General features: G+C 50.7%; 1 protein-coding gene and 1 long non-coding RNA gene across 3 annotated transcripts in view; one reads left to right on the top strand and one right to left on the bottom strand.

The window, feature by feature from the left end:
• LYAR (Ly1 antibody reactive) overlaps window positions 1–1,409 on the top strand; it is a 21,770-nt gene extending 20,361 nt beyond the window's left edge. For both annotated transcript variants that reach the window (XM_019453711.2, XM_019453713.2), the window contains exons 8-9: window positions 281–366; window positions 1,087–1,409. In XM_019453711.2, coding sequence (XP_019309256.2) covers window positions 281–366; window positions 1,087–1,221 — 221 coding nt within the window. In that variant the 3' untranslated portion in view covers window positions 1,222–1,409. The remainder of the gene's footprint in view (window positions 1–280; window positions 367–1,086) is intronic.
• The window catches only part of LOC109269676 (uncharacterized), a 14,718-nt gene extending 1,147 nt beyond the window's left edge, over window positions 1–13,571 (bottom strand). Inside the window, exons 1-2 of the long non-coding RNA XR_002081206.2 lie at window positions 12,805–13,571; window positions 12,237–12,392 (exon numbers count right to left, since the gene is read on the bottom strand). This is a non-coding gene — a long non-coding RNA (uncharacterized LOC109269676). The remainder of the gene's footprint in view (window positions 1–12,236; window positions 12,393–12,804) is intronic.
• Between the last annotated feature and the right edge of the window lie 26 nt (window positions 13,572–13,597).

Raw genomic sequence — 13,597 nt, 5'->3', positions numbered from 1 at the left:
TTGTGAGTTCATCGGATACAGCCGTGCCCTTTTACAGGCACCTGTAAAGTTGATGGTACTTGGGATGCCTACTTGATCCGCTCACTCTGAGAGCGAGTCCTGAAGGGGAGTCGGGCTTGTATGCCACTGCGAGCGGACAGGTCCAGCACCTGCTACGCGGTACGGTCAGGGTCATTAGTTCATTTCCCGGATGGCAAATAGATGTCGCCCACATGGTTGCTTTATCCCTCTGGCGGTACACCGAAACAAAATGTTTTATGTATTATTCTTCATATTGTAGGTAAATTCAACTGGAAGGGAACTATTAAAGCAGTTCTGAAACAGGCCCCGGACAACGAAGTAGCAATCAAAAAGCTAAGGAAAAAGGTATGGTGCACAGACGCAGGTGCAGAAGCTGGGGACAGCCACTTCTTTATTTCAGGATGTACAGTTCTTGGTTTTCCTAATCTAAAACACTACAGATGTGGATCTCAGTGATTTTCCAGCTGCTCAGTAGCCCCTCGGGACTGGCGGGGGGCGGGAATTGGACCCCATCCCATCGCACTTCCTTAGCCTGAACGGTGCCTGTGTTAAATTTGGGAATTACTATTCTTTTTTTTTTTAATTTTTTTTTTTTTAAACGCTTATTTTTATTTTTGAGACAGAGAGAGACAGAGCATGAACGGGGGAGGGTCGGAGAGAGGGAGACACAGAATCCGAAATAGGCTCCAGGCTCTGAGCTGTCAGCACAGAGCCCGACGCGGGACTTGAACTCACGGACCGCGAGATCATGAGCTGAGCCGAAGTCGGCTGCTCAACCGACAGCCACCCAGGCGCCCCTGGGAATTACTGTTCTTGCTGTCTTGCTGTCGTTTGCTTATTCCAGAGCGGTGTGTTTGCTTTTAACTTTGTGTTGACGTGTGACAGGCCGCACGTGCGGGTGCTGCGCGAACAGCTGCGCGAACCCACGAGCAGGAGACACCCGTGTCACCGGCACCTGCGTTTCTTTTCTGTTTTACTGTTGGCCTAGTTCTGGGTTAAAGGAAGAACTTTGAGGTACATTTTCAGGACACATCACCCACTTGATGACTGTTTCTCCCCGTGAAGGTTTTAGCTCAGTATTACACAGTGACAGAGGAACACCACAGATCGGAAGAGGAGCTCCTGACCATCTTTAACAAGAAGATCAGCAAGAACCCCACCTTCAAGTTAGTAAAGGACAAAGTCAAGCTTTTGAAATGAACATTTTTCTACTTAAAAATCGAATCCATTCTGTTGATTTTTTTTCACTGCTGTTTCTAAAACATGTAATGAGTTACAACAACTCCAATATTGCTTTTTCAAAGCTGTATTTTTAAGTTACAGAAAAAGTCTATTTTTGGTAGAACTTTTATGAGAAAATAAAATATATTCTTATCCAAAATTCAAAACCTGTGGTGGTGAAAATTACTGTACTTTAAAAAATATTCTTGGGGCGCCTGGGTGGCTCCGTTGGTTGAGCGTCCGACTCTTGACTTGGGCTCAGGTCACAATCCCAGGGTTGTGGGTTCGAGCCCCGCATTGAGCTCTGTGCCGACAGCAGGGAGCCTACTTGGGATTCTCTCTCTCTCTCCCTCTCTCTCTGCCCCTCCTGCACTTTCTTTCTCGCAAAGCAAAGAAACTTTAAAAAAAAAAAAGCAGAAGCAGCAGAGCAGAAATTAACCTCCACGTCTGGTTCTATCCAGTTACACATGCTTAAAAAAACAAATGCTTTTATGTGGTGGAAATGTTTTAAAAATGTGACAAGCCAAAAATAATTACTACTAAACTAAAAAGTATTTAATTGCAGCGCCTCTCTACATTTTTAATTAGAGGTTTTTGTGTGTTTATTGTGTTGTTAAAACATGTAAGTTAACAGTATCTTGTCCAGAAATGATCATAACGACAATCTTCAGTATTTGGCCTGTCCGCACCGTGGCCCTGTCCCTCTTCAGCCCGAGACAGACTGGGAGCATGGCCTGTGACCACATGCAGGGAAATCACTCACTTGACCCGGAACCCATCACTTAAATGTGTCGCCGTCCCGGGGCTCCGAGCGGATCGCGATGCTTTCAGAGATGGTATTCTGAGGTCCAGTGTGCTGTGCTGGAGGAGAGCTGTGCTGTGCCTCTTGCTGATACTTGAGCAGGCTTTGCCCACAAGTCCCTTAAAAGCTGGCGAGCGTGGTCCCTTTAGCCAGGGTTACATTTGTCGTTAATCCCTCCTACTGCAGGAGGGAGCAAGGATGGAATGTGGAACCGTCTCACAAGGCTTAGGAGGGGAGGATGAACAGGAAGAGGGGCCAAAAAGGCAGACAGATGCTGTCTGAGCCTCTGAGTCCCCGGATGAGCGAGAGGAGTCTGCTTGTCTCCTGGACTCGCTTGGTCCTTTGATAGTTAACCTCTCTGGACTTCACTTTCTCCATCTAGACAGTGAGGATGCTGAAGGTTCCTCTTGGGCTGTGAATGAATGAACTCATTTATGTAAAGTACACAGCACCTTGCCTGAAGCCAGCAGATACATTCCTGTTGGGGTTATTGGTAACAAGTTTTGAGCCATGAGAAGCTTTAGATGTTCTGGAGAGCATAGGAGAAAGTGGGAAAGTGAGGAATGACCTAGGCCACATTCCCAAGGACAGAGCAGAGCCCAGTCTTGACTCCTGAGTGCAGCCCAGGACACTTCCTGCTCCTGTCCTCCCCGTGCGCAGTGGGGGGCGCAGCGCAAACCTACTCCCCAGAGTCCCACACTGAAGTGCAAACTCCACAGTATTTCAAGGTCTGTGCTGATGTTTATTTTCCGTCAGTTTTACCAGGATGCATTTAAGGCAAACTTGGACAAACGTGACAAAATGAACTAAAACCCATGCCATGGGAGGGTCCTCATTTCTGTCACCTTTGTCAGCTGTTACCCAAGGTTCTCCGGTTAGGACTGGCTGGCAGCACAGGGCAGTGATGGGGCTGGCTGCTGTTCCGGAAGGCTAGCACGGTGCCCGTGCACCAGGGCCGGAGGAGGTGACCTCAGTTCCCTCGAGCTCCACGAGGATGAAGCCAGCCATTCCGATTCTGATGGTCCGTGTCACGGAGAGAGGTCTTTATTGCAGACCGTGCAGCTGGCGGTGGGAAGGGCTCCCCAAATGCGCAGCAGTTGTGCCCATGGGTCTGGCTACAAACACAGTCCGCAGACCATTCCCGAGGTCCCTGCGCAGGGACCACCCTTTGGTTTGGGCAGCTGCCTGCCTGACCTGGGCTCACACAATATTGGAGCCCCAGGGACTTTAGAAACGGATCTAATGATATTTGTGTCTGGCTCTACCCCTTCACTGTGCCCAAGTCGAGTGTTACGTTTGCATTCTACCAGATTCTTGCCTGTGTCCACATGGGTCTGCCGGGTCTGGCCCTCGGGTATCCCCAAACCTGCCAGGGATGCATTTTGGCACACTGTGGTTTTCGAATCTGACGCCTGCCTTCCTGGCCTGCCTGGCGTTGGTCAGCTGTGTGCACAGCCGTTTTCCATGATGCTGCTTACCAGCAGGATTTGGGAGAAGATGGGCTGTATCTTCTAAGATGCGTGACTGTCCCGGGCTGGGCCCTCCTTTAACGTCAGGCACTCTAGGCATCTTGCGGTCAGGCGAGGAACGTGGGCTGACGCAGCAGCCAGAGAATAAAGAAAGCAGCCGCTGAGGGCAGAGGGGCATTTGTGTGGAAAACGTTTAAAAACAGCCAAATCACTCCAGTTTCTCCACACTGGCTTTGCTTCAGGCGAGCACGGGTGGCTTGCTGTCATGGTGCAAGAAAGTGACCCCTCTGAGGAGAGGGGCTTCCAGGGACCCCATTCCTAGTTCTCTGTTTAGACCCGCCTCACAGGGTGCTTCTGAGAATATGCTGCTAGAAGTCAAGGTTAATAGCCTTTTTACGGGCCTGCAGACTTTCACGGATATCTTTGAGAAGCTCTCATCTTTCTAAACATATCGTTTCTCTTTCAAAGTTAAAATTTGAGCTGCCCAGTTCCCACTGAAACAATTTACTTGGAGAATCTCACTAGCCTGTAATTACCTGTCTTTCTCCAAAACAGATCTCTAGGAATTGGCGGGGGTGGTGGGGGGAGGAAGCAGTCTTTGATACAGATTGTTGGTTTTTGGATAGCACTTTTGCAGCTGAATGAGGGAGGTGTTCAGAGATCAGAGATTTTATCCAATTCTTTTCCATCAAGGGAAAGCTATGGAGACTGCATCTCCCTTCTTTACTCCACCACTGAAAACTGATCCTCCTGGCTGGTGGTATTCTTTTTTGTCCAGACCAAGCTGGACTCCAGCACTAAGTAGGCAACTGTACGTTGTTGACTTGTGCCTGGATACAGAACCGTGACACCACAGCGCTCTTAAGATTGTAACGTCCTCCCTTGTGGAAGGAAACGAGGTCAATTACTAGACGCGTCCAAGGTAAGAGAAAAGGCATAGTCTACACATTTACCTGTCCTTTGTGGTTACTGGAGCTCAGCACGGACTCAGCCTTTACCCCTTCTTCCAACCGAGCTTTCAAGAGATGGCTAAAAGAGGCCTCCTACGTTTCTTTTCTAGGCAGTGAGCCCAAGAGGGCACGTTCTATTTCACATTTGATAGGTAACAGAGAGCGTGCCTCTGTGCCGCTCTCGATGTCAGAAGAGGAAATCTGACAAGCCCGTGGCGGGATTTCACATTTAAAGGGATTCTGTTGGGGGACGTTGTCTTGCGTGCACTGATGCTTTTCCTCACAAATGCGTTTGGACCTGAATCCTCCCGTTAGCCCCGGTGCCTACGGTTCTGCACCTCTTGTCACTGAAACCGTGATAGGTCATAGGGACTAAGGGGGTAATTCCAGAGGGCCCACCCTGGGCCAGGCTCTGTGCTGGCTCTAGGGACGGGGAGACGAACAGCCTCGAGGCAAGCCTGGTAAAATGTCCCGAGGGTGTACTGGTATACTGGATGTGGGCCTGGGGTGGGGAGCCCGCTGGAGTGGTTCTGGAACTTGCTGTATTAGGTGGTCTTTCTCCTCCTGCCACTGCCCCTGCTGTCACCTGCAGGCTCCCACCCCCACCCGTGGGGGAGGCAGCATGAGGTGACAGCTGTCAGCGGGGCTCCCTGTGTCGGAGTCCGACCTGCGCTGAATCCGACTTTGTGTCTTACTAGCCAAGGGCCCGTCTTGGGCGGGTTATTTGGCCTCTGAATCTCGGGGGTTTCACCTGCTGTACTGACCTCCCCGGGTAGACAGAGTGGAGTTAAAATACCGCACACAGGTGTCTGGCACATAGTAGGTGTCCGCAAATACTTCCTCTCTGAGTACCCAAAGGTTCGCCAAGGCTGGTCCGACGCTCTGGCTCCGGGGGACGGGCCCCATCCTCCAGGCACCTGGCCTTTTGCTGCACGAAGTGACTGGGCCCAGCAGGAAGAGCCACAGCGGCCAAACCAGGGAGCACGGCCGCGAGACGAGCGAATCTGCTTCAGTTCTCAAGTGACGCTCTGGTTTACGATGCACGTGTCAACATTTTCCAGGACACAGATGCGATCATAAAACTGCCCAACAAACCTAGATGAGTGAATGATTTTAACGTAAGCTTTCCACTAAAGTACATATATGGAAAGGTATAAAAATCTAAATCCCAATCAATTTCACAAAGTGCAGGCACCCGAGCCGTGACTGCCCAACTCAAAGAGACAGACTATTTAGCCCGAGGGCAGCCACATCCTTACTTCTGGCGGCATGGATCGGCCAGGCCTGGTTTTGAACTTTATGTAAAAGGAATCACGCGGCGGCACGTGGCCTTTTGTGTCTGGTTTCCTTCGTCCAACATTCCGTGAGATTCGCCACATTGCCTTGTAGTAGGAGTTTGCGCCGGCTTTGTGATGCACAGCATCGCTCCATTCTTCTGCTGATGCCACACTCTGCTGTCCCCCGTCGAAATCGGCATCCTCTCTAAGGCTCCGGGCGCAGACACAGTACTTCCTCCTTTCTGCTGGGATCACGGACTCGTCGGGTGCGTGCCACCCTGACGACGCGCAGCCCGGCGCTTTTCCAGGATGCTTTCACCGGTTTCCACGGCCTCCCTCAGTGGATGAGGGTACGTGAGTTGGCTTTGCCCGAAAGCGCACCGAGGTCTGGCACCTCGCAAACTTCCATCTCTGTGTCTCTCTTCTCCAAATGGCTCTGTTATCCCGTGCTGTTAAGTAAAGCCCCTGGGGGTCACCGCCAGATTATCACGCTGTAGAGAACGACGTCTCCAAGTTCTCACAGCAGACTGGTCTTGAGTGAGGTCACGGCAGCACAGCAGTTTCTGCCTCTTACAGAATCTACCACTGCCCTCTTAGCATTTACAGAAACTCAAGATCTTGCTCAGCCCGCTTATTAGGTTTTTCAACTTCTGCAATTTGGGCTCAGACCCGCCTTCTAACTCTCTGTCTTGGGTACAAAGCAGTCACATCCACTGGTGGCAAGAGAAGTTTCTTTGTTTTGAGTGCAAAGCTCGGCCCAGCTGTTTTGTTACGGGATCCAGGAAAGCTTTATTTAATTCCTTCCCTTTGATATAAATGACTGAACTGCCCTTCTGGTAGTTTAAGTTGTAATTGCTGAGTAAATACATGTGTCAGAGTTGAAAGGTCAGACGTGGCTCGGAAGGTCAGGCCTTTGTTTTGGCCACAGAGCGGGTATTGTGAGCTCCCGAAACATTACCTTTGCTGCTCTGCCTTCCTGGTGACCTCGGGCCGAATTGGGCTGCAGGCTCGCGGTGGCCCATATATTAGATTTCCCCACCGTAGATCAAAGGTAGGTAAAGCCTCAGCTCCCCTGGGTAGTTTCCAAGAGCACTGCTCTGGGGACCCGGCATCGAGTTTGCGTCAGGATGTTAATGGTAACGTTATAGGGTAGCCCTGCTCTGACCAATTTCATCCTGAACAGAGAGCTATTTTATAGCTAAAATGGAAATGGCGATCCCTCTTCCAGGTGTCAGAAGAAAAAAACAAACAAAAAAAAAGGCAACAAAACGTTTTCAATTTTAAGATGTCTCTGCCTAAAAAATCTTAAGCCTCTTGGCTTTTGTCACCATGCACGCGATTCTAGCTCAGATGCTAGGAGAGTGGGTGGAAACTTTTACCGCGCTCGGCTATTTTGCACCTAATTTATCCACATGTCATGATATTCCACGAAAGCACCTGGCATCCCACGATCTGAGAGAAGTCTCTGGGACTGTTCAATGGTTGAACAGTTGAAAGAGTCTGAGAATCGTGGGTTAAGGAGACCGGGGGTTCCAAACCACTGTCACGACCGCAGGCACCGATCTCGAGGGCCCCCGGTGCCCGGCTGTGTCCGCACCTGGTACCAGGTCTCCTTCCAGCCTCGTCAGAGCCCCGGGGGCTGTGATTCGTGATGTGGCCTCGCAAAAGGTGCTCCCCACCCGCTCTCCACCGCCAATCTTGGAAGGCTGGAGTTTCCTCCCTCTTGTTTTATCTAACGCGAGGATTCCTCAGGGGCCGTGGCCATGGTGTTGGGGGTGATGCCCAAGGAGGGGTACAGAGTCCAATGACCCCCTGCGAGTGAGGAGTCACCCTCCGGCACCGCCCTGTAACACCCCCACTTTAATGGGTTGGTGGGGGGCGGGGGTGGGGGGGAGGTGGGAGCTCCCTCTGGGCTCTGTGCAAAATGTGCTTTTGGGACTTTCAGAACATCAGGACTCGTGTGTTGAGTCTCTTAAGGAATGACAGGCAGATTCTTACCAGCACACAAGCAACCCCCAGCCCGCATTTCTGCACTATCGTCTGGCAGGCCCGGAGACTCCACGCCAGGTACTGCAACTAGATGTGATCTGACCCGCTCACACGAGTCACTCGGGGGTAATTTTCTGGGTTCTTCAGGATTTGGAGGCCCTCCCCTGGCGCTCAGGGAGGGTAAGAAACGCTGCCGTTGATTAGCAATGTCTGCCGTGCGTGTGGGTGGGAGAGGGGCAGGTGGGTCACCACACTCTCCCCTCCTGGAGCCAGCATCTGGCAAGAATGAGCCCCGGGCACTCTGACTTCCCTGTAGCTTATGTCCTGAGACACTGAGTCATCAGAATCCGTTCAGCCTGGGAGCTCAGGCTCTGAGGCCAAACCTGCCTGGGTTCAAATCCACGCTCCATCGCATAAGCTGCAAGGCTACCCGCAGAGACCCGAGCTCAGCCGGGGGGCCTTTCAGCTCTGACAAATTAGGGATTTGCAATTAGCAATTCCAATGAAACTACCAAACGGATGGTTTAATCCTTGTATCAAGGGAATGTAAGGTGCTGGTCACGGTCGGCCATCCACAGTCTGTGCCGCTCCACAGTCTGACCTCTTCCTACGGGAAGGCCACCAGGCTCACCCCTTTAAGGCTGCCCAGCTACCAGCTGCTGCCGCCCCACTGGTATTGACCACTCCCAGGCTGCCTTTCCCGGCTGCCGAGATTGTCCTTCCCCGATAACAGGGGTTCCCTTTTACGGAGTCTTCATCCTCTACATCGGGCACAGCACTAAGCCCTTTATATCTGCCGCTGTATCCGTATCTATCCACCTCACATATCTTTCAACAAACCTAGGAGGGGGTGTTACTGTACCCATTTCGTGGATGAGGAGATGCAGAGAGCTTAAGTGACTTGCCCCAGGTCACATAGCAAATAGCAGAATCAGGATCTGAACTCTGGTGTCGCCTTGAGAACTTAGTTTTTCTCTCCTGGTCAAATTTTTCCTTTGGTCAGGACCCCTCCCCTGCCTCGTTTCCACCTGCCTTTTCTTAGCACTAATGATTTAGCTCATCATTATAAATATATTCCATGTAAAGCTTTTTAAAAAACTGTCCAGGCCAGGGATTTCCAAGTGGTTTCCACAATGGATCACATGACCAGAAAGGCTTTTTCATGGTTTTATGCAATTTATGTACTTTGTGGTTACTGGATTTCTGAGTATATTTATCCTGTATCCCTTCTTCTATCTAAGCTTTCAAGAAACGGCTTCTTGATAAATAAATTAGGGCTTCTAAGTTTCTTTACTTACTGGAAATGCATGATAATATGACACAAAATATTGTATTAAAAATATGGGGGGGGGACGCCTGGGTGGCTTAGTCAGTTGGGCGCCTGGCTTCAGCTCAGGTCATGATCTCACGGTTCGTGAGTTCAAGCCCCACATCAGGCTCACCGCTGTCAGCGTGGATCCCACTTCAGATCATCTGTCCCCCTCCTTCTCTGCCCCTGCCCCACTTGTGTGGTCTCTTTCTCTCTCAAAAATAAATAAAACATTAAAAAAATATATATGGGGCTTCCTTAAAAGGAAAAAAAAATGAGTTTGTTTTATTAGATTACATGCACACCATTAACAGGCCAAATTCTAGGCACTGCATGATTCGAATCATGTCAATGACGAGACTGGCGTTAACAGCCTAGAGGACTCTGGGCATCTGGGAGGTAGTCGATCAGGACGCACCTCAGCTCTCTAGGTGAGCAAGCCTGATAGTGGGTCTCAATTTAAAAAAAAATTTTTTTTTTCTATTTATTTACTGTTGAGAAAGAGTGAGTGAGCGAGAGACAGAGAGAGAACGAGTGGGGAGGGGCAGAGCCAGAGGGAGACACAGAATCGGAAGCAGGCTCCAGGCTCTGAGCTGTCAGCGGTGAGCCCGACGCGGGGCTCGAACCCACGAACCACGAGATCACGACCTGAGCCGAAGTCGGACGCCTAACCGACTGAGCCCCCCAGGTGCCCCCCAACCAATGAGTCTCAATTTAAATGTGAGCAATTAATACAAGAGATTTTTCTTGCACAGAACAACGGATCCAAACATTCCTCCCAAACTGTCACACATCGGGAAATGTCAGGAGTGCTTGGGGACGCTTTCACAGGATTCCAACCTCCCAGGTTTCCCACTCTGGGCCAGTACCGGCCCCCGCCCCCCGCCACACCCTCCTTTTCTTTCTAGCTTGAGGAACGGTCCTTTTCCCTGTCCTGATCTTTTGTTCAAGACGAACACCTCCCTGCTGCCTGACACACTGGCAGCCTGGGGAGGCTTCTGCACCATTCTCCCCAACGCCCTATCCCACAACACAGCACACTGCCTGTGTCCTTAGAGGTTCTCCGGGGGCTTCCCTTCTGCTGGGGCGGCACAGCGCTGTCAGACTCACACTGACTTCCCTTCTGCATAAGCTGATTCCTGGACGTGCTCACCATCTCTGGGCCAGTGGGGCAGGCACGTGGCCTGATGGGAGAACACAGCTGTTCTAGTCTGCTGTCACGGCTGCAGGTAACACAAAACCACTTAAACGGCATTCGTTTTTCTAAAAATGAGATTTGGGGGCACCTGGATGGCTCAGTCCGTTGAGTGTCCGACTTCAGCCCGTGTCATGATCTCACGGTTTGTGGGTTCGGGCCCCGCATCAGGCTCTGTGCTGACAGCTCAGAGCCTGGAGCCTGGTTCGGATTCCGTGTCTCCCTCTCTGCCCCTCTGCCGCTCGCACTCTCTCTCTCTCAAAAATAAATAAACTGCAAAAAATAATAAAAATGAGTTTTGGTTTTCTTGGCTCAGAAATCTGTGATGCCTCAGCAATGGATTCATAACAACAGGTAGGACTTATCGAGAGCTCTCTCTGGGTCAGACACTGTTCTAAGCACTTTGTGCATGTTATCAAGACTTTGATCTTTACCCAATCCCATGAAGTAGATACTATCCGTAACCCATTCTTAACTCACTTTTCCAAGTGAGGAAACTAAGGCAGAAGAGAAGTGGCTTGCCCAAGGTTGAAGCAGCCAGTAATGGCAAAGTCAGTAACGCCAGGGCTAGGTGGCTGGCTCCAGGGCTCATGTTCTTTCTTTCTCTCTCTCTTTTTTTTTTTAATATTTATTTATTTTGAGAGAGAGAGGGAAAGAGAGAGAGAGAGAGAGAGAGAGAGAGAGAGAGACACTCCCAAGCAGGCTGCATGCTGTCAGTGCAGAGCCCAACACGGGGCTCCATCCCATGAACCGTGAGATCATGACCTGAGCCAAAATCAAGAGCAGGATGCTCAATCGACTGATCCACCCAGACACCCTCAGAGCTCGTGTTCTTAACTAGGTTAACCAGGCCTTGGCTGGAGTCAGGAGTTGGAACAGTGCTATCAAAAATGCTACCTCTTGGCTTGGCGTGCATCTCAGAGCTTCCTCCCTAGGCGGACTTCCTCCATGGGTCTCTATGGTGCCAGCCCCAAAGGCCACACTGACCTCACAGCTTACCATCCCAGCAGCCCCAGCCTCAGTCCCAGGGGCTGACGGGTCTGGTTTGGGCCCTGTGTCCTCCGCTAGGACAGGGTAGGCCTCGTGAGAACTCTGCAGAACTACTACAGAAAGGAGGGAGAGGGGCTTCTCAGAGGAAGGGATGTGTGTCTGCAGTGAAGACCAGTTAGCTGTGATCAAGGGTCAAGTTGAAAACTGGGTAATGGGATTTCTGCTACCTGCCAGGCTCTGGGGAGCTGCTAAGGCATGGTTGTTGCCCACGCTCAGGTGGGAGAGCTCAAGCAAAAGGAAAATGGCCACAAGAATCCTATCTGGGGCCCAAGGAGAAGGGAATAACGAATGGACCAGGAGGTGAGCAGGATCTGGAAGGCCTGGGAAGCACACATTAGCAGTAGTGTATATTAACTACCTGCTTGAACGCACACTCCGTGCCAGGCACCAGGCTAAGCAATCAGTACACACAAATCTTCGTCCTGGTACCTACTGTGTCACAGATGAGGAAACGGATACTTAGAACAATAAAATAACTTGCCGAAGGACCCGTCACGATGGAGCCGGGATTCAACAGACTGTAAACACCCTGGACTTAACCACGTTACTAAGGAGAGCTGGGAAGGGTCACAGTCAATTTCATTTTTCCCCATAAGTAACTGACATTGAAAAGGAGATCCCCCGGTTGGTAGCACTCTGTTATCAGTTATCTGTTATTAGGGTACACAGAACACACATTGAGGAACTTATTTAAATGGCCCCAGCAATGAAGATGTGGTCATTAAACACTGGACCTTTTCCAACCTGCGTTTGAGTATCATCAACACGGTAAGCAGTAGTGCCATTAATAACACCCGAGAAAGAAGGCTAAAAGGATTTCGGATCCAAATACAAAGGCCCTGAAACCATCAAAGGGGAAACCAGATCTGACCTGAACGTACTACATATGGAAACTCGGGCATAGCTGTGATGCTCCGGGGAATATTCAGTTACAAGGGAGACCCAGCACTGACCTTTTTGCAAGGAGAGAATCAACAGAAGACTGTATGTGATACGAGGAAGTCACTTCCTGTTGACAAGGCTTCAAACCCCCTGTTTGAAGAAAGAGAAGACGGGAGGGCAAAGACCCCAGGTGGCTTTGAGCTGATGAACCCTGGTTCTTGAGGAGTCTGAAAAGAAAAGGCAACACAAAACCAAACAAAAAGGAGGTATTGTGTCGACAGGCCATATGATCTGCCCAGCTGTTACATCCTTTGCTCCTATGAGTTTGCTAGAAAGGCTGAAGAAATGAACCGGCAGAAACTTGCCATTCTTTTCTTGAATATTTATTACATCTCTTCTGCAAATACTCATAACATATAGAAGATACCAGAGTGCCTACCAAACTGACTTCCATGGCTTACTGAGCTATCCACTCCTGTATTCAACTCACCTCAAGCCACTCTCCCTGCTCCCCACACACCCCAGCAGAGCACACCGCCCTTTATTTGGTGCTCCCATAACCCGCCCCCCCCCCCCCCCCACAGTATTTCTATTATGGCCTCGTATTGAAATCGTCTCCTCCCCGAGTTTCTAACCCACCTCTGTCCTCGGCACTTTAGCAGGTACAGCGGCTCGGAAAATGTTGACTGAATTAACAGAACTCTTCTCTACATTCATAAGCCCTAAACTAGGCGGTGGTAGGTCTCTGGGGTCATCTTTGGTCCAAGGGCTCCTCCAGTGCAACGTCATGTCTTACTCATGTTAATCTCTAGTGTGGAGCATGGTGTCTTAACAGTTTGCTGCGAACAGCAGGTGCTCAGTAAACGTTTCAATGATTGAGCCCCAAACTTCTCAACACGTGACACGTAGGGCAGGGGAAGGACCGTAATTCACGGGACTACTGACGGAGAAAAATCGTGAGTTAGGGACAGTCTTTTTCGGTCGATGAGCAAGAGTGAGGGGAAAACGCAGTTTTCTGGGCCAGAACAAACTTGTCTCCCATGTTCCTGGCGGGGTTATAGTTCTCCAGACTCAGAAGACGGGGGTTAACATGCACCACATACGGGTGCTTCCCACTTAAACCTCACAACAGATCCAGGGATGGGCAGGTGTAACCCCCGAGGTGCCAAAGAGGAGACAGGCGCGGAGAGGTTTATCTCCCGCACAAGCCCATCCATCCCAGCGGAAGGGCCCAGGCCCGAGGCTCGGCAGCAGGTACAGCAGGTACAGCAGGTCCTGCGGCTGCCTTGGACCCTTTCAAGTCTAGCTGGGCGATTCCTGGAGCAGGGAAGAAGCCGGAGACTACGAAGTTTGGACACAGGGGAGCCAGGGGAGGCTCCGTCCGCCAAGATCAAAGGGAACCAGGGGGAACCAGGAGGCACCGCACAGCCTC

Source organism: Panthera pardus, unplaced genomic scaffold (genome assembly GCF_024362965.1).
Source record: "Panthera pardus isolate Hobbes unplaced genomic scaffold, ASM2436296v1 HiC_scaffold_13, whole genome shotgun sequence".
In the NCBI taxonomy this organism is placed as follows: Eukaryota; Metazoa; Chordata; class Mammalia; order Carnivora; family Felidae; genus Panthera; species Panthera pardus.
Note: the sequence above shows the minus strand (reverse complement) of the source record. Positions and strands in the feature narration are given on the sequence as shown.